At 48.1% G+C, this 20,650-nt stretch overlaps 1 protein-coding gene and 1 long non-coding RNA gene across 3 annotated transcripts in view; one reads left to right on the top strand and one right to left on the bottom strand.

Annotated features, from left to right (window-relative positions):
* Positions 1-20,337, top strand: part of vopp1 (VOPP1 WW domain binding protein) — a 52,107-nt gene extending 31,770 nt beyond the window's left edge. For both annotated transcript variants that reach the window (XM_041968483.1, XM_041968484.1), the window contains 2 exons: positions 17,264-17,397; positions 17,898-20,337. In XM_041968483.1, the coding sequence (XP_041824417.1) occupies positions 17,264-17,397; positions 17,898-18,103 (340 nt within the window). In that variant the 3' untranslated portion in view covers positions 18,104-20,337. The remainder of the gene's footprint in view (positions 1-17,263; positions 17,398-17,897) is intronic.
* Positions 9,345-10,581, bottom strand: LOC121629017. Its single transcript, XR_006008315.1, has 2 exons — positions 9,564-10,581; positions 9,345-9,480 (listed from the first exon to the last, which is right to left on the bottom strand). It is a non-coding gene; the product is annotated as an uncharacterized LOC121629017 (long non-coding RNA).
* Positions 20,338-20,650: the final 313 nt, after the last annotated feature.

Below are 20,650 nucleotides of genomic sequence, written 5' to 3'. Positions count from 1 at the left end.
TTTTCCCGCTCACATGCATTTATAGTCTGTGGTAGAAATTTGCACTCTCTGGTGTTATATATTATGGAGCTTTGGGACCACCGGGTGACATGTATATGTGTGAAATAAGTTCCAGATCAACATCTAAATCAACATTTAGATTTGTATAAGGAAGATATCCAATACTACAGTGTGTGCAGAATTATTAGGCAAATGAGTATTTTGATCACATCATCCTCTTTATGCATGTTGTCCTACTCCAACCGGTACAGGCTTGAAAGCCTACTACCAATTAAGCATATCAGGTGATGTGCATCTCTGTAATGAGAAGGGGTGTGGTCTAATGACATCAACATCCTATATCAGGTGTGCATAATTATTAGGCAACTTCCATTCCTTTGGCAAAATGGGTCAGAAGAGAGATTTGACGGACTCTGAAAAGTCAAAAATAGTGAGATGTCTTGCAGAGGGATGCAGCACTCTTAAAATTGCCAAGCTTTTGAGGCGTGATCATCGAACAATCAAGCGTTTCATTCAAAATAGTCAACAGAGTCGCAAGAAGCGTGTTGAAAAAACAAGGCGCGAAATAACTGCCCATGAACTGAGGAAAATCAAGCGTGAAGCTGCCAAGATGCCATTGGCCACCAGTTTTGCCATATTTCAGAGCTGCAACATCACTGGAGTGCCAAGAAGCACAAGGTGTGCAATACTCCGGGACATGGCCAAGGTAAGGAAGGCTGAAAAACGACCACCACTGAACAAGACACACAAGATAAAACGTCAAGACTGGGCCAAGAAATATCATAAGACTGATTTTTCTAAGGTTTTATGGACTGATGAAATGAGAGTGAGTCTTGATGGGCCAGATGGATGGGCCCGTGGCTGGATCAGTACAGGGCAGAGAGCTCCACTCCGACTCAGACGCCAGCAAGGTGGAGGTGGGATACTGGTATGGGCTGTAGTGATGCGCGGGCTGCCTCCGCGGGTCGGGTTTGGGCGGGTCAAAGAATTTTCGCTTCACTGCGGGGCGGGTTGGTGTGGTTTACTATTCTGAAATATCTAGTTCTATCTATTCATTTTATTTTTTGTCAAACTGAAAATAAAGACCTTAATCAGTGTCTACATTTTGTTACTATAATATGTAAGACAAAATATTTATCAGTTATTTAAACACAGGTCACGTTTTGTAACGTAATGTCCACGTAGGCGCGTAGTAGGCTACGCAGACTACGTGCAGAAAGCGCCATGCAGACAAGCAACAAAAGATGGAAGATGAAGTGTTCAATAACATTCGTTCAGGAGTTTACGTCCTTAAAAAGAATAAAGAGGATCAAATGGCTAAATCACAGGTTTGGGACAGGTTCAACGAGGTAATCAGTGCAGACAACAGCAGCAGCATTGGCTATGTGCTTTATAACACTTAAACGCTTTAAAACACTTTATTTATTTGCCTATTTATGTTTATAGGCTTAACGTTCAAATGAAAATACATTTTGTGTTGCCAGGTTCCAATGCCAATTTAGGAGACCATATGCACTTTTCTCAGACTAAATAAAAGCATTCGTCAATATCATAACATGTGTTTTAATGGGGCGGGTCGGGTCGGGTTAAAAAAATAGAAGCGGAGGTGCGGGGCGGGTTGGTGCGGTCCAATTTTTTTAAAAGAGCGGGACCCGCGGGTCGGAAAAAAACCCGACCCGCGCATCACTAATGGGCTGGTATCATCAAAGATGAGCTTGTGGGACCTTTTCGGGTTGAGGATGGAGTCAAGCTCAACTCCCAGTCCTTCTGCCAGCTTCTGAAAGACACCTTCTTCAAGCAGTGGTACAGGAAGAAGTCAGCATCGTTCTAGAAAAACGTGATTTTCATGCAGGACAATGCTCCACCACACTCATCCAAGTACTCCACTGCATGGCTGGCCAGAAAAGGTCTAAAAGAAGAAAAAATAATGACATGGCCTCCTTGTTCACCTGATCTTAACCCCATAGAGAACCTGTGGTCCCTCATCAAATGTGAGATCTACAGGGAGGGAAAACAGTACACCTCTCTGAACAGGGTCTGGGAGGCTGTGGTTGCTGCTGCACGCAATGTTGATCGTGAACAGATCAAGACACTGACAGAATCTATGGATGGCAGGCTTTTGAGTGTCCTCGCAAAGAAAGGTGGTTATATTGGTCACTGATTTGTTTTTGTTTTGTTTTTGAATGCCAGAAATGTATATTTGTAAATTTTGAGTTGTTATATTGGTTTCCCTGGTGAAAATAAATAAGTGAAATGGGTATATATTTGGTTTTTGTTAAGTTGCCTAATAATTATGCACAGTAATAGTCACCTGCACACACGGATATCCTCCTAAGATACTAAAACTAAAAAAGCCCCACTCCAACTTCCAAAAATATTCAGCTTTGATATTTATGAGTCTTTTGTGTTCATTGCGAACATAGTTGTTGTTCTATAATAAAATTAATGCTCAAAAATACAACTTGCCTAATAATTCTGCACACCCTGTAAGATCTAGAAGAAGCTTTATTTTCACTGTACAAAAATACAATGAAATTCTGTTTGGCAGCATCTGTCTCTATAGTAGCTACAATGGTAAAAATTAATAAATAGAAATAAAACTAAGTAATAAATATTTAAGTGCAGTTAAAATGTTACACATAAAGAATGGTCTATTTTGAAACTAGTGATAAAAATATTGCCGCAGCTCACGTTTGGCTGGGATGTAGTAGTGGATATGGGTGTGGGATGGGGGGTCATGGTCCCTGCAGCAGTCTCTTCACAGCCATGGGGAAAAAGCTCTCATGACTCTGAGTTTTCCAGAGGGAAGGATGCTGACCAGGGTGTGTCCTGGAGGGGTGAGGTCGCCCCAGATCTTTGTGGCCCATCTGAGGAGTCGGCTCGAGTAGATCTCTGCGAGGCGTGGGAGTGAGGACCCAATGATCCACGGAGCAGTCTGGATGACCTGCTGGAGGTGTTTTCTCTCGGATGCAGTGCAGCTGGCATACCACACTGTACATCCACTGGTCAGGACACTCTCTGTTGTGCACTGGTAAAAGTTTTTCAGCAGAAGTGGGGGGAGTTTGTTCCTCCTCAGTGTTCTCAGGAAAAGAGACGCTGCTGGGCATTTTTAATAAGGTGGGTGGTGTTCACAGTCCAGCCCAGGTTCTGTGAGATCTACAGTCCAAGAAACTTGAAGTTTGTGACCCACTCCACCTCCTCCCCATTAATGCTCACACCTGAGTGAGATGTGGTCCTCGTCTTCCTGAGGTCAATGGTGATTTCTTTTGTTTTCTTTGTGTTGAGGTTGAGGTAGTTGTCGCTGAACCAGGCGGCCAGTGTTTGGACCTCCTCTCTGTGTGGTGCCTCATCATTGTTGCTAATGAGCCCAACAATGGTTGTATCATCTGCAAATTTGAGTGTTTTAGAGTCATGGGTGGCAACACAGTCATGTGTACAGCGTGTACAAGACTGGACTCAAAACACAGCCCTGAGGGACACCAGTGTTGAGGACAATGGTGGAGGATGTGGAGGTGCCCATCCTGACGTGCTGGTGTCAGTTAGTCAGGAAGTCCTTGATACACAGACAGAGGGAGGTGCCGAGTCACAGTGTCTGCAATTTGTTGATCGGCTGATGGAGTTAAATGCCGAGCTGAAATCAACAATGAGCATCCTGATGCAAGTTTGGGGGCTTTTAATGTGGCTGAGAGCAGTGTGGAGGGCGATGGAGATGGTGAGGGAGATCTGTGGATCTTTAGGCAAACTGGTGTTGGTTGATACTTGGTGGAATATGGGCCACAGGACGGTAATCAGTCAGTCCTGTGATGGCGGAGGATTTGGGCACAGGGATTATGGTAGCAGTTTTCAGGCAGGTGGGGGCTTTAGCTTGCTGCAGCGAATGATTGATGATGTTGGTAAGTACTGATGGGCCCATGATTTCAGCACCTTCCCTGGTATTCCATCTGGTCCTGGTGCTTTGCTGATGTCAATGCTATGCAGGACTTGCAGTATCTGATGTTGTTAGATGGTACGGGGCTGGTCATGCTCTGATGTCAGCTGCATGTCCTCCACCTGTCAAAGCAGGAAGAAAATACTTTGAGCTGGTCTAGGGGAGAAGTGTCTGTAGGGTGGAGGGTATTGTGCCACTGCCCACATGGAGCGGCTTTCTGTCCTTTGTTTTTGCAGCCTTGATCCCTCTGTTGAGGTCTGAGGCTGTTTTGATTGTTACAATGTCCACAGTCCTGCAAGGATAACGGGGCCTCCTCAGTCCCGCAGTGCTCTGGCTTGTACAGTGGCTTAGACTTGCTGATAAGTGGCTTGTAGGCTGGTGTCAGGAACAGGGAAAGGTGATCTGAATGTCCGAACTGAGGAGAGGTGGGGGCCGTGTAGGCTGCAGGAATGTTAGTGTAGACCTGGTCTAGTGTTCTGTCCTTCCTTGGTGTGGTGAAAATCTCCAGCCGCGATGAAGAAGCCCTCTGGGTGTTTGTTCTGTAGCTTGCTGATGCTATCATGCAGCTGACTCATAGCTATGTTAGCATTAGCTAACATAAGGTGGATATACACAGCAGCAGAGTAATGTCCCTGGGCAGATAAAAAGGTCTGCATTTTAGCAGCAAAAAATCGAGGTCTGGACAGCGGTGTCTCTTAGTTACAGCAGCACCTGCACCAACTGTTATTAATATGGACGCACGCACCTCCTCCTCTCGTCGTACCCGAGTCTGATGTGGTCGGCCAGGAATATTGTCTGGCCTGCGAGCTCCACAGCCAAGTCCGGGATGTTCTCATGAAGCCAGGTCTCCGTTAAAACCGTGATGCAGCTGTCTGTCCGGGTGTTAACGTCTCATAGTTTAATCTCGTCCATCTTGTAAACCAGTCACCTCACTATTTGAAGTAAAGTTATAAAAAAAACTTGTTTTTATGCTATAGTGACTACAAACTTAGTCACTGAGAGGAGAGCACAGGGGTCTGTCTGACACGCTTAATCCAAAGACAATCCAGAGTCTTTGCTGCAGTTTAAGATGTGTAAAGGCTTGTTTTACTTTAATATGGATAAGCTGTTTTTACCATTTAAAGCACTTTGTGTCGCCTTTAGCAGGAAAAGCGCTTCATGTGTAAAATGGATTTGATTTAACCCGAAGCAGCATGTTTATATCTGTCCTGAGAATCCTAGATCAGGGCTTTCTATCTGAACCCAGTGCCTGGGATGGGTTAAAAACCCCTGCAGACTAAAGCAGACAGAGAACGATGGATGGATCATTGTTCTGCAGCTCACCATGCTTCAGGGAGTTCACAATAACTCAGTCAACTTCAGCGAGATCAGCAGTCCACGACTTTCTTTCTCCCAACTCACTGAAATAGTTGAAGATCTACGCCCTGCCCACCCGATAGTGTCCCTTCCTGTCTGTTTAAAGAGGTCTTCTGTTATTTTCAAGTTTAAAAACCTGTGTCTTGGATGTGTCCCACTCTCTGTCAAGCTTACCCCGGTACAGCCTCTTTTAAAGAAGAAAAGTTGGTTCCATCAGCTAAATTTAGGTCACTTTCCAAATTCCCTTTTATCTCCAAGGTTTTAGAGAGTTTTTTTTAACTCAAAGAAATTCTAAAAAACAGCTGAACAGTTCCAGTCTGGTTATAGACTTTTCACAGCACTTAAACTGCTCTTAGTTTTAATGATCTTTTACTGAACCTTGATTCTGGTAATTGTGCCATATAAATTCTCCTGGACTTGACAGCAGCGTTCAATACCGCGGACCATACAACACTTTTATGGCGCCTGGAGCACTGTCGGCTTTAAAGGCACTGTCTGACAGTGGTTTGAATCCTGCCTCACGGACAGATCCCTCACATGGAGCAGTTTTCTTCCCAAGTGGCACTCTGACCTGCAAGGCTCAGTTTAGTTCTCTCTGTATATGCTACCCTGGGCCAATAGGAAGCATTGTGTTGCTTTCTTTTGCATTGCTGATGACGAGCAGGTGTATCGACCACTGAAGGCTCCTTCCAAAGACTCCCTTCAGGCTCTGCTAAATTGCATGACTGAAATTAAAACATGGACGGACTTTAATTTATTCAAATTTAATGAGAACAAAACAGAGGTTGTCTTGTTTGGTCGCACTGAGCTGGTTCAGGTCCTTGCTAATCCCCTTGGACCACTAGGACCTCACAGAGGATCCCATGCGAGGATCTTGGTGTGGTTATGGACGATGGAACAACAGATCAGCTCGGTGGTAAAGTCTAGCTTCTTCCAGCTGAGACTTATTACCAAAGTCAAGCCTTATCTAAGCAAGAGAGACCTTGGAAAATTAATCCATGCTTTTATTCCCTCTCACTTGGAGCACTGTAACTCCCTGTATGTGGGAATCGAACAGTCGGAGCTTCACTATCTGCAGCTTGTTGAAAATGCAGCTGCCCGTCTCCTCACTGGGACAAAGAGATGTGAGGACATAGCTCTGGTTCTCTCTTTTCTCTGCTGGCTTCCAGTAAAGTACAGGATTGATTTAAAGATTCTTTTTTCTGTTTTTAAGTCTCTGAACTTCCCCAGAACCCCTCTCTGATCTCACTGGACTGCATCAGCCCTCCAGAGCACTTTCTTCAGCCAGTCAGATGGTCTGGAAGGGTTCCTCCATCTAAAGAAAGAGCTCTGACAAGACATGGGGGGGGACGATGTTTCTGATACTGAGGGGCTTCCTCAGCATCCTCCTATCAGACACCTCCTCCACATACTCCTGTTCACCTCCTGGGACAGATCCAGCTCTCCTGATGAGCTTGTTGAGTCTGTTAGAGTCAGCTGCCTTCAGCCTGCTGCCCCAGCACACCACAGAAGATGAGGATGGATAACACTGAGTGATGAAACATCTACAGGAGGTTCCTGCAGACGCTGAAAGATCTGAGCCTCCTAAGGAAGAACCAGCAACTCTGACCCTCCCTGTAGACCTCATCAGTGTTTATTGTCCAGTTTATTGTCCAAGTGGACACGCCGGTAGTTATAGGTCCCAACCTTAACTGATTCACAATAGTTAGTTTTATTATTGTTTTATTACATCGCAAGTGCAAATATTGTGTTTGGTTGTCATGGCGTTGTTTGACCTCTGCATGACCTGCACTATATATGATCACGCCTCTGCTGTTTCAATATTTGGGTGTTATCAGATAACCACCGTGGCTCATGAAAGACCAGCAAGTTTGTCTCTGTGTGCACACAAACAGTTACTCTGAGTGTCCATCTAAACAGAAACGGGTCAAATATGACACGAAACAGCCTCAATGTCCAAAAAATTTGTAGCATGTATACAAAAATAAACAGTTATTTATTTCTTTTATTTTTATGTTTTTATGTTAATTTAGGATCACATTTATTTATCACATTTCAGGACAGAATGATATTTAGGGTGAGTTGACTGCTGTCAAATGTCAAAACAGGTCAAACTTGACCCTAACCATCATCAGGGTACAGAGAGAACAAACAGCCAGCTTGTTTTGTATTTCAGAAAGGAATTCATGCTTTCGGAGTCGGCTTCTTTCAGAGCAAGTTCAATAATGTATGTATGACCTACATACGCAGTACAGATACAGTGCATTTAAGATGGGAAAAGATGGCGCCAGTGTGTCTTCACTAACACAGCTTGACTCTGCAGCACCATCTGCTAACGCTGTGATGCTGCTACCTCTGCTTCAGACACTGCTGTAAACAATGGAGGGGAAGGGGCTTGGGCTAATTTAGAAACAGTGTCACTATGAATCTCATCCAGCAGTGCATCTCCTTCTGGACAAGGATCTGTAAAAACTACTGAAACATAAAACCTAAGTTTGCTGAAGTAGAGAAAAAAGGCTTTCTCCTGCAACCAAACAAACCAAACTTCTTGTTTTCTTGTCTGTAATTATTCACCAAGCACACAAATTCATTCAGATATTCTCTTTAGACATTACTTGGACCCGTGTAAGTAGCAGAGAATGGATCAGTGGTTTAACTAAACTCTGAGTATAGTATAGCACATCCCCATATGGGACAATAAAAAGGAAAAAATGTAAAAGGTTTGCATCACTTTCAGTGTGCATCGAGTGAGGGAAGGATGGAGCGGGAGATCGACAGACAGATCAGTGCAGTGTCTGCAGTGATGTGGACTGTGGATGAAGGATGGATGGATGAATGGATGGATGAATGGATGGATGGATAAATTATGGATGGATTGATGGATGGATGGATGGATGGATGGATGGGTGGATGTATGGATGGATGAAGGATGGATGGATGGATGGATGGATAAATTATGGATGTATGGATGGATGGATGGATGGATGGATGGATGGATAAATTATGGATGGATTGATGGATGGATGGATGGGTGGATGTATGGATGGATGAAGGATGGATGGATGGATGGATGGATGGATGGATAAATTATGGATGTATGGATGGATGACAGATGGATGGATGGATGGATGGATGGATGGATGATGGATGGATGGAAGGATGATGGATGGATGGATGGATGGATGGATGGATGGATGGATGGATGGATGGATGGATGGAAGGATGATGGATGGTTCAAGGCGCAACACAGGCGGATGTTTCACCAGTGGCCCAACTGAGAGCCATCACTCCCCCAGCCATTGGGCTTGTTGGATTTGGACTATAGCAAGATGACCATAAACATGACGGGAGCCACCCACTGCAGTCGGAGTGTAGCCAGAGCTATGGGCTGCAGCTTGTGGACCCACCTCCGATGATAACAGACCTTGATCCTGATTGGTTCAACCTTTTCTATGTTATTAGTAGGCTTCAAAATTATTTCTGACAGTCTTGGTGTTTCATGTTGCAGTCAGGCTAATCTTTACCAAACCTGGACAGGCTGATGACTTGCTGCTTCACCAAAGCAACACAGCATGTATCACAGCCTTCCAGTATGACCAGAACAGGTGTCCCAGAGAGACAGGAGAATACTGACATCCAGTACAGTTCGGTGCCATATGTGAGCAACATTTAGACAGTCTGTCATTAGAACAATGCAACCTGTGTACAAACCTGGAACTGGATCGCCTGTAATGTATGTAATCACAGTATGACATCTAGGGGTCTGCTGGTATCATTTCTCCAATTTCTTCCTCCTGTCACGGTTCTGCAACATGTCCTTCTCTACCTGAGCTTTAGGTGGGGCTGTGCAGGTTTCAGTCAGCCTGGGGCGGAGTCCGGTCTGCTCTTTCCTCCGCAGCTGCTTTCCATCAACCCTCATCAAGCCTCCCTTTATGAGGACTGCAGGAGCAACCAGACCTCGCCAGATTATCTCACTGTTCTTGTGGTAAATCAGGCCGCTACCAGTAATAATACTGTTCCTGTCTAGTATACTTACCGTTGCTTTCTCACCTCTTCTCCAGCCTTGATACACTCCAGCATTCCAGTCATCTGACCTCCAGTCCTCCTCCTCCGATCGTCAGCTGTAAACCTTGCCACCTGCCTGCTCGCCCTTCCACCCTTCAGCTCAGGATCCAGCCGTGACAGCCTACCTCCTCCTTCATTCCAGTTTACATTTGGATACCGTAAGCCGCTCACCAGCTTGGCATCACAGGATTCTGTTGTTTAGAACTCCACTCACCATTTTCCTCTCCTCCCAGAGAACCTGAACCCCGGACACTCTCCAGCTCGGACCATCCAGATCCCTTGTGTGAAATAAACCTGTTCTGCCATTTACGATTATCTCGTCTGCTATTTGGGTCCTGCTTCCCTCCTTCCGACGGCTGAATCCAGCCGTGACAGTATAATCTGGCCAACAAGATGGACTCAGCAGACGCCTGGAAATCGGCTTTGTCCAAACAGGGACAAATGCTTGGTGAGCACGAGAAGGCTTTACGTTCCCTGGACGAGCAACAGGCCACCACAAATCTCCGCTTGGGTCAGGTTTTTGGATTATTGGAGGACATCCACAAGCGACTCTCTGCTCCACCTCAGGAAACATCTCCTCCGGCTGATCCTCCAGTTCCTCATCCTGTCACTAGTGAGCCAGTGTTTCGGGACGCCTCATTCCCCACTCCAGATCATTTTTCAGGTGATCCCGTGAAGTGTGGTGGTTTTCTGCTTCAATGCAACTTGGCCATTTCTCGTTCTCCGCGCTCCTTCTCCTCGGACGCCTCGAGGATCTCCTACATAATCGGTCTACTCCGAGACAGGGCGTTAGAATGGGCCCTGGCTTATTTCCGTTTTAATTCCCTGGATACTCTTCCATTTGCCACCTTTCTGGATGACTTTAAGAAGGCTTTTGACCATCCTCAATATGAGGAGAGTGCGATACAGCGGCTTCTAAACCTCAGACAGGGGAATCAGTCAGCGGCGGACTTTATGATCGAGTTCCGCATTCTAGCAGCTGAGACGGGTTGGTCTTCTACGGTTCTTCACGGCGTTCTACAGAACGCGCTCAACAGTCAAATGAAGGATCTGCTGGCGTCCAGAGAAATACCATCTTCGTTTGAGGAGTTTGTCACCCTGGTGATCCGCTTAGACAACCGTATGGCGGAGCGGAGAAGGGAGCGGAACGTCCGCACCAGCAGCTCAACCACCCGGCGTTCACTCGGTGAATTAACTCCTTTTCCTCCCAGACCTAAATCAACAGTTCAGTCACCCACAATAGAGGAACCACCGGAGCCCATGCAGATCGGATGGGCCCGCCTCAGTCCCGAGGAGCGACTCCGCCGCATAAGGGCAAATGAATGTGTGTATTGCAGCTCCAAGGACCATTTCATCGCTGCATGCCCAGTACGGCCAAAAGACAGAGCCCACCAGTAAGGGCGGGAGTACTGGTGGGCGGGACGCAAGAACTCATTCCTCCACGTCTCACCCTTCCTGTTGTGATCCAGTCGGGCAACACCACTCACGAACTCGCGGCCCTAGTCGACTCTGGGGCTGAACAAAATCTCCTGGACCCGGGTGTCGCCTCCCGACTCGCTCTTCCTCTGGAGTCTCTGCCGTCGCCCATTACAGTCACAGCTCTGGACGGGGGACTTTTAACAAAGATCACGCATAAGACCAAACCTATTTCCCTGATAGTGTCTGGAAACCACAGGGAGCTCCTTGAGTTTTTCCTTTTCCCTATTTCCAGTGCTCCCCTGATCCTTGGATTTCCCTGGTTGGCCCAGCATAACCCCCACATCCTGTGGTCCGAACGTAGAGTCGAGAATTGGAGTCCCTTTTGTCATTTAAACTGCCTTAGATCCGCCCTTCAGCCTCATTGTGTGCCTCCCTCGGACCCCGTCCCTGAGGTGGATCTGTCCTCAGTTCCCCCCGAATACCACGATCTCAGCTCCGTCTTCAGTAAAACCAAGGCCCTTTCCCTTCCTCCTCACCGCCCTTATGACTGTGCAATAGATCTTCTTCCTGGGGCGCCCCTGCCTACCAGTAAATTGTTTAACATGTCCCGTCCCGAGCGTGCCGCCATGGAGCACTACATCCTGGAGTCCCAAGCGGCAGGACTTATTCGGTCTTCATCGTCACCGGTGGGTGCGGGTTTCTTTTTTATAGAAAAGAAGGATAAGGGTCTCAGACCGTGTATCGACTATCGGGGCCTAAATAAGATCACGATTAAGAACAAGTATCCGCTGCCGCTCCTCACCTCTGCCTTCGAGCCCATTCAGGGGGCGACCATCTTCACCAAGCTAGACCTGCGCAACGCTTATCACCTAGTACGGATTCGTGAGGGCGACGAATGGAAGACGGCATTTAACACACCACTAGGACATTTTGAATACCTGGTCATGCCATTCGGTCTCACGAATGCTCCGGCGGTGTTCCAGGCCCTCATCAATGATGTACTGAGAGATTATCTGAACCAGTTCGTTTTTGTGTATCTAGATGACATCCTGATCTACTCCAAAACACCAGAGGACCACAGTCTGCACGTTCGGATGGTTTTACAGAGACTGCTTGAGAACCGGTTGTATGTTAAGACAGAGAAGTGTGAGTTCCACGCTGCTTCTGTAACCTTTCTTGGTCATGTTTTCCAGGGCGGGCAGGTGAAGACGGATCCAGCCAAGATTAAGGCAGTGGAGGATTGGCCGGTCCCCACCAACCGCAAGCAGCTCCAGAGATTCTTAGGATTTGCCAATTTCTACCGCAGATTTATTCGCAACTACAGCACAGTTGCTTCACCCCTGACAAGACTAACTTCTGTGAAAATTCCCTTTAGCTGGAACCCTGCTGCTGACCAAGCCTTTCGGTGCCTAAAGGAGAAATTCACCACGGCACCTGTCCTCATTCAGCCAGACCCTGATCGGCAATTCGTTCTGGAGGTGGATGCCTCCGACTCCGGGGTGGGGGCAGTGCTATCTCAGAGATCAGAGGGTGAAGGTAAGCTGCATCCATGCGCCTTTTTCTCCCGACGTTTGTCAGCTGCCGAGCAGAACTACGACGTGGGTAATCGGGAACTACTGGCTATAAAACTAGCGCTGGAGGAATGGAGACACTGGCTAGAGGGAGCCAATCACCCATTCATTGTGTGGACCGACCATAAAAACCTCACCTATCTCCAGCACGCTAAGAGATTAAACTCACGTCAGGCTCGTTGGTCCTTGTTTTTTGAACGGTTTAACTTCTCTGTCACCTACCGCCCAGGTTCCCGCAACACCAAGCCTGATGCCTTGTCTCGTCTCTACACGTCTGATGAGGACCCACAGACTCCTAATCGGATCCTCCCTTCAGCCTGTCACGTGGGCGGGGTTTCCTGGCAGATCGAGGAGCAGATCACTCAGGGGTTGGTCGCTGACCCCGATCCTGGCAACTGACCCCCGGGCCGCCGATACGTGCCTGCTGCAGCCCGTTCGGCAGTCCTCCATTGGGCCCACACAGCACGCTTTTCCTGTCATCCAGGGGTTCATCGGACCTGCGCCCTGCTGCAGCGCCACTTTTGGTGGTCCTCTCTGAGGTCTGACGTCAGGGAGTACGTGTCAGCCTGCGCCACCTGTGCTCGGCATAAGAGTGGCAACCGACCACCGTCAGGTCTCCTACAGCCTCTGGAAGTGCCTGGCCGGCCGTGGTCCCACATAGCCCTGGACTTTGTTACGGGTCTGCCTCCATCGCATGGTAATACTGTTATTCTCACTGTAGTGGATCGCTTTTCTAAAGCAGCTCATTTTATTCCCCTCATTAAGCTCCCATCATCTACGGAGACTGCAGACCTCTTGGCTGACCACGTCTTTCGCCTGCATGGTATACCCTCGGACATAGTGTCGGATCGGGGACCACAGTTCATCTCGCAGGTGTGGAAGTCTTTCTGTTCCGCTTGGGCGCCAAGGTCTCCTTGTCCTCCGGTTATCATCCCCAGTCCAACGGTCAGGCGGAGCGGCTTAATCAGGAACTGGAAGCCGCCCTCCGTTGCGTGGCCTCCGACAGTCCCTCGGCTTGGAGTCAGCATCTGGCATGGATTGAGTACGCTCACAACTCCCATACCTCCTCTGCTACCGGCTGTTCACCGTTCGAGGCCTCCCTGGGTTATCAGCCTCCCCTGTTTCCCGAGGAGGAGAGGGAGCTCGCGGTTCCCTCGGTTCAGCACCATCTCCAACGGGTCCGGCGTGTTTGGGTTCGGACTCGCATGGCTCTGCTGCGCACAGCTGACCGCAACCGCCGTCTGGCTGATCGACGCCGCGTCCCTGCTCCGCGGTACGCTCCTGGACAGCGGGTTTGGTTGGCAGCCAAGGATATTCCCCTGAGAGCCACCTCCAGGAAGCTGGCCCCCAAGTTTTTGGGGCCCTATGAGGTGGAGGCGGTTGTTGGTCCTTCTTCGGTCCGCCTCCGGCTCCCTGCTTCCCTTCGTGTCCATTCCACGTTTCATGTGTCCCTGCTCAAGCCTGTGTTGTCTAGTCCCTTGTGCCCTCCGGCCGGTCCCCCTCCGCCCGCCCGGGTGGTGGATGGGCATCCGGTGTTTTCTGTGCGCCGCCTCCTGGATGTCCGGCGCCGCGGGCGCTGTCTGCAGTACCTGGTCGATTGGGAGGGGTATGGTCCCGTGGAGCGCTCCTGGGTGCCCCGTCGGTTCATCTTGGACCCTGCTCTCATCACTGCCTTTCGCCGGTCCCGGGGGGGGGGGCTCTTCCGGGGCGCCGGGGGGCTCCCGTTGAGGGGGGGGTACTGTCACGGTTCTGCAACATGTCCTTCTCTACCTGAGCTTTAGGTGGGGCTGTGCAGGTTTCAGTCAGCCTGGGGCGGAGTCCGGTCTGCTCTTTCCTCCGCAGCTGCTTTCCATCAACCCTCATCAAGCCTCCCTTTATGAGGACTGCAGGAGCAACCAGACCTCGCCAGATTATCTCACTGTTCTTGTGGTAAATCAGGCCGCTACCAGTAATAATACTGTTCCTGTCTAGTATACTTACCGTTGCTTTCTCACCTCTTCTCCAGCCTTGACACACTCCAGCATTCCAGTCATCTGACCTCCAGTCCTCCTCCTCCGATCGTCAGCTGTAAACCTTGCCACCTGCCTGCTCGCGCTTCCACCCTTCAGCTCAGGATCCAGCCGTGACAGCCTACCTCCTCCTTCATTCCAGTTTACATTTGGATACCGTAAGCCGCTCACCAGCTTGGCATCACAGGATTCTGTTGTTTAGAACTCCACTCACCATTTTCCTCTCCTCCCAGAGAACCTGAACCCCGGACACTCTCCAGCTCGGACCATCCAGATCCCTTGTGTGAAATAAACCTGTTCTGCCATTTACGATTATCTCGTCTGCTATTTGGGTCCTGCTTCCCTCCTTCCGACGGCTGAATCCAGCCGTGACACCTCCCAACGCTACTTCCACTTCATCCCATTTATGAGGACAGTGTTGTATCCCTGTGTATCATTGTGTAGTTAGTGGAATGTTAGCAGCAGTGGGATCAAGTAGCAGACTCCCTCGTAAGCTTCACTGTTATCTTTTATTCTTCTGCACTTCTCCTTCAAAGGTACAACACAAGCCCATAGCGCCCTCTGGCTTTGTGGAGTGGTAATTGAGTACACAACAGACAGCTATTCAGAATTAATGCAGACATTTTGGCATTGCTCCCTTAGTAAATTGATTTATGTTAAGGACTGAGTACAGGAGACATATAGAGGGTGAAGTCGTGTATCTTGGGCGATATTTGGTAGGAAGAGCTCTGCACCAGAAGACATCTGAAGTAGTGTGACAATTACAATCTTACAATCTTACAATCTTTAGAAAGAAATTTAAATGGTACAAAGCCATTATCAGTAAAGAGATCTTGAAAGTATACCAGGCCATTTCACTGCAAACTCAGCACCCCGCAACGACTCAACAACCCGAAGAGACTCAGCACCCCGCAGCGACTCAACAACCCGAAGCGACTCAGCAACCTGCAGAGATTCTGCAACCCGCAGCGACTCAGCAACCCGCAGCAACCTGAAGAGACTCGGCAACCTGAAGAGACTCGGCAACCTGCAGAGACTCAGCAACCCGCAGTGACTCAGCAACCTGCAGCGACTCAGCAACCCGCAGAGACTCAGCAACCCGCAGCGACTCGGCATCCCGCAGTGACTCAGCAACCCGAAGAGACTCAGCAACCTGCAGAGACTCGGCAACCCCCAGAGACTCGGCAACCTGCAGTGACTCAGCAACCCGAAGAGACTCAGCAACCTGCAGTGACTCAGCAACCTGCAGTGACTCAGCAACCCAAAGAGACTCAGCAACCTGCAGAGACTCAGCAACCTGCAGAGACTCGGCAACCTGCAGAGTCTCAGCAACCCCCAGAGACTCGGAAACCTGCAGAGACTCAGCAACCTGCAGAGACTCAGCAACCCGAAGAGACTCGGCAACCTGCAGTGACTCAGCAACCCGAAGAGACTCAGCAACCTGCAGTGACTCAGCAACCTGCAGTGACTCAGCAACCCAAAGAGACTCAGCAACCTGCAGAGACTCGGCAACCTGCAGAGTCTCAGCAACCCCCAGAGACTCGGAAACCTGCAGAGACTCAGCAACCTGCAGAGACTCAGCAACCCGAAGAGACTCGGCAACCTGCAGAGTCTCAGCAACCCCCAGAGACTCGGAAACCTGCAGAGACTCAGCAACCTGCAGAGACTCAGCAACCCGAAGAGACTCGGCAACCTGCAGTGACTCAGCAACCCGAAGAGACTCAGCAACCTGCAGTGACTCAGCAACCTGCAGTGACTCAGCAACCCAAAGAGACTCAGCAACCTGCAGAGACTCGGCAACCTGCAGAGTCTCAGCAACCCCCAGAGACTCGGAAACCTGCAGAGACTCAGCAACCTGCAGAGACTCAGCAACCCGAAGAGACTCGGCAACCTGCAGAGACTCAGCAACCCGAAGAGACTCGGCAACCTGCAGAGACTCAGCAACCCACAGAGATTTAGCAACCCGAAGAGAGTCGGCAACCTGCAGAGACTCAGCAACCTGCAGAGACTCAGCAACCTGCAGAGACTCGGCAACCTGCAGAGACTCGGCAACCTGCAGTGACTCAGCAACCCGAAGAGACTCAGTAACCTGCAGTGACTCAGCAACCTGCAGTGACTCAGCAACCCAAAGAGACTCAGCAACCTGCAGAGTCTCAGCAACCCCCAGAGACTCGGAAACCTGCAGAGACTCAGCAACCTGCAGAGACTCAGCAACCCGAAGAGACTCGGCAACCTGCAGAGACTCAGCAACCCGCAGAGACTCAGCAACCCGAAGAGAGTCGGCAACCTGCAGAGACTCAGCAACCTGCAGAGACTCAGCAACCTGCAGAGACTCGGCAACCTGCAGAGTCTCAGCAACCCCCAGAGACTCAGCAACCCAAAGAGACTCGGCAACCTGCAGAGACTCAGCAATCCGCAGAGACTCAGCAACCCGAAGAGACTCGGCAACCTGCAGAGACTCAGCAACCCGAAGAGACTCGGCAACCCGAAGCGACTCGGCAACCCGCAGAGTCTCGACAACCTGCAGAGTCTCAGCAACTCGCAGAGTCTCAGCAACCCGCAGAGACTCGGCAACCCGCAGCGACTCGGCAACCCGCAGTGACTAAGCAACCTGCAGAGACTCAGAAACCTGCAGTGACTCGGCTCGCATTTATATTTATCTTTTTAAATTTATTTATTTAAGAATCTTTTATTGAAGAATTGGAGAGTTCACTCCTGATCTGCAGGTTTGTCCATGCAGCAGATGCTTTATGAACATGTCTGCACCGGAGCTTGTTTAACATAAAACATTAGATTTGAGAGGTAAAAAATGTGTGTAGAAAACATTCATGTTTGTACAGTTTTTATTTGTATGCATGTATGAATTTATTTTTAGGCATTTTTAGACACCATAATCCATGCTCTTTCTCTCGCAGGGTGCTGTTAATGATGGGGGTGTTGTTCTGCTGTGGTGCCGGCTTCTTCATTCGCAGGAGGATGCATCCATCGCCCCTGAGAGACGAGTCGGCCTTTAATGTCTCCTTCACCAGGCACCCTGCCACCAGTCCGGGTAAAGCTCCATTCAGGTTGACCAGCTCTACTAACCTCACTTTCTGCCCCAGAATGTTTCATTCTTTCATAACTTTCTGAAAATGAAAAGCCTTAAATCCTCTTCATTCCCACCTCAGTTTGTGTTAATTTCCAGCCCCTCATTTGAAAGGTTTTAAGCATTAGTTTCATAAAAATAACCTTTTAGCATGTGGCTGATTTTACATCAGGTAAAATTTAGCTGAAAACCTTTTTTTCCACTTTTTTGTACCCGTTATTAAATAAATATAATTTGAAGATGCTTCATGCCACAAACAAAACATGGATGATGGCTAGATGGTTGTCTGCTGTGGCAGGCGCCGCCAGCGTGACATCCCAACGGGACCAGGGTTATGGAGGATATGTATAGTGGATGAACCAAGCTCCTCCCCCCTCTTTTTGAGGAGGAATCAGTTTCCCAATCCTGACCACTGTAACCTGAGATGGACAGGCGGTTGACATGTTTTCTTTTTGTGTTTGCAGTTTCCCAGCAACCAGGGGGCATGCAGGGCTTCGGGGTCAACGGGATGACAGGAGGAAACCCAGGCGTTACGATGATGCAGCCTGCCTACCCTGCACAGCCTGGCTCCACCCACATGATGATGGCTTCCTATCCCCCTCCTCCATCCTACTGCAACCACCCACCACCTTCATATGAACAAATATTTCAAAACAGTGACAAGAAGTAAGGTCCTCCAGGAAGTGGAGGAGGGAGGGCATTGTGACAAAGCAAGTGAAGAGGAGGAGCACTTGTCTAGTCTTTGCAGCAGAATACTATCTACTTATAGATATCAGAAGTGGAAAACAGAGTTACAGACTTTCTCACGCTCATACACCACCACCAACACACACTGGCCTCACTGTATGTGGATATTTGGTCAGAAGAGGACGAGTCAGGATGGACCTGGATGGATGAAGGCTTTGAGTTCTCCACCTTCCTAATGAGGCCACAGTTAAACCTGGAAAATAGATGCCATACTCACTGATGGAATATTAACATGCTGGCTCTGGCGTTCTGTGAAAACTGCTCATAAACTGTTTCAATTAAAAGGATAAAAAGACAGACACATTTGTTCCAGCATTTCAGTGTGACACAGCTCTTTATTAAAGAGTTCTTGATGCTTTTCTTTCATCATTACGAAAAGTATCAACGGCCACAGCAGCAGTCCGAGGTTCATTCCCCCTGGAAACGGTTTTTAGGGTCGCATGGTGGGTGGTGTGGTCAGCACTGTGACACCACAGCAAGAAGGTTCCTGGTTCGAGCCTCAGCTGGGAGGGAGGGGTTCGAACAGCGGCCTTTCTGTGTGGAGTTTGCATGTATGCTTGGGTTCTCTCCGGCTTCCTCCTACAGTCCAGATACATGCATGCTATCTTAACTGGTCACTCTAAATTCTCCCAGTGTGAGCGGTTGTTAGGAATATAACTGGGTTTGCTGACCATGCACCTCCACGCACAGGTGACATTCTCCACTGGTAAAGTTCGGGGTGACACACTGGAAAACCTGAATACTTTGTTTTCTGGAACCTTCTTTGTTCATGTGAACTTGGAATTTTTGTGGAATTTTTCTTTATTGTAACAATAAACCTGCTGTTGAAAAGTCAGTTTATTTCCATTTCAGATGGAGCAAAATTTATTAGGAAAATGTATTTGTGGGATGAGCAGCAGGGTTGATAATGTAGGTAACATTCACGAAAAAGTTTAATTTTCTCTGCAAACAGCTGATTATTGTCCTGAAGAAACAGGGCACATTGGTAATTTAATGTTTTCACTTAATTACACAGTAGCATGTGGAAGAAACATGCACAGCCACAAGAGCTGTAAACAAAACTAAACGAGACAGCAACAGAATAAGCTGCTTGCAGGGAACATTTGGTAAGTTTTGGTGGTCACAACCCACATACTCAGCACTGCTGCCCATGCCACAGATAAATTTTCCTTACAAATGTGGCTCCATTTAAAATGGAAATAAACAACAATATCAGATTTATGGCCAAGAAGCTTTGTCACAACTTCAAAAAAGTAAAGTTTATTTATAAAGTGCTTTTCACAGATAAAAATCACGCAGTGCTGGACATGAAACGACTGCAATAAAACAGAATAAAAATTAAATAAAATAACAACATCAACCAAAAGCTTTCCTGAATAAAATCGTCTTCAGCTGCTTTAAAAGAGTCCACAGTCAACCACACAAAGGAACAGAGGCAAGTCCTTCCAGAGTCTGGGGACTACAGCCTGAAAAGCCAGGTCTCCCGGGTTTTAAATCTGGTCTTTGGGGCCTTCAGGAGGCTCTGGCCTGAAGACTGAAGGGTGCTCCCTGAGGAGCAGGGCCACAGCGAGTCACCCCCTGGGAAGTTAAAACTAATTAAAACTTATATATTTGACTGGACGCCAACAAAGTCTTATAAAATAGGGGTGATGTGGATGTTTTGGGTGGACCTGAACCTGCTGAGTCGCCTTATTGACACTAGTGAAAACAGAATTACAATTATCAACACGAGATGATGATGATGATGATGAATGATCATTTCACGATCTGACAACATTCTGCGAACTTTAGAGACAGATCTCAGATGATAAAAATAGTCTTTGTTCAGCTCTCAGGAACGACCCTCCAAAGACAGCTGGATCAAACACAACCCAAGGTTTCAGAAACTGGTTTAGAAAGACCAGAGAACAAGATGGATGGATGAGGAGCAGTGATCAGACTTTATGTTGCTTGAATATATCTGAAGGTAATATGAAAAGAGCCAGTTGTTGATGCAAGACATCCATTCCATAAAGATAAAACGTGAAACTGAGCCATTGCAGGAACAATTGAACATCATCAGCATAAAAGTGATAGGACACATTTTTTAATCCACGAATCAGCTGACCAAGAGGCATCAGGTACAAAAAATAAAGTAGGACCAAGAACAGAACTCTGTAGAACTCCACAAAAATTAACATCAAGCTCTCATTTACTGACATTTTTTACTTTTGTTACAAACTGTGACCTGGGTTTTCCTTACATGAACGTATTATAGGTGGGAATCTAGATTCCTCAACCAGTACACAGAGCTGAAGGTAAAATCATTACAGCAGGTGAGCAGGATCACGTCTCCAGAAATAAGGTAAACATGATGATTCATTGTTGGTTTGAAAGAGCAGTCTGACTCCGCCGCTGGTCTTACCCAATGCAAACGGATCACTGAGGTGGACAAACATGTGCAGGCTGGTTTCTGCAGGATCAAGCGTTC

The sequence above is a fragment of the Melanotaenia boesemani genome, chromosome 18 (genome assembly GCF_017639745.1).
Source record: "Melanotaenia boesemani isolate fMelBoe1 chromosome 18, fMelBoe1.pri, whole genome shotgun sequence".
Lineage (NCBI taxonomy): Eukaryota > Metazoa > Chordata > Actinopteri > Atheriniformes > Melanotaeniidae > Melanotaenia > Melanotaenia boesemani.
The sequence above is the reverse complement of the archived record's forward strand: the minus strand, read 5'-3'. Positions and strand labels throughout refer to the sequence as shown.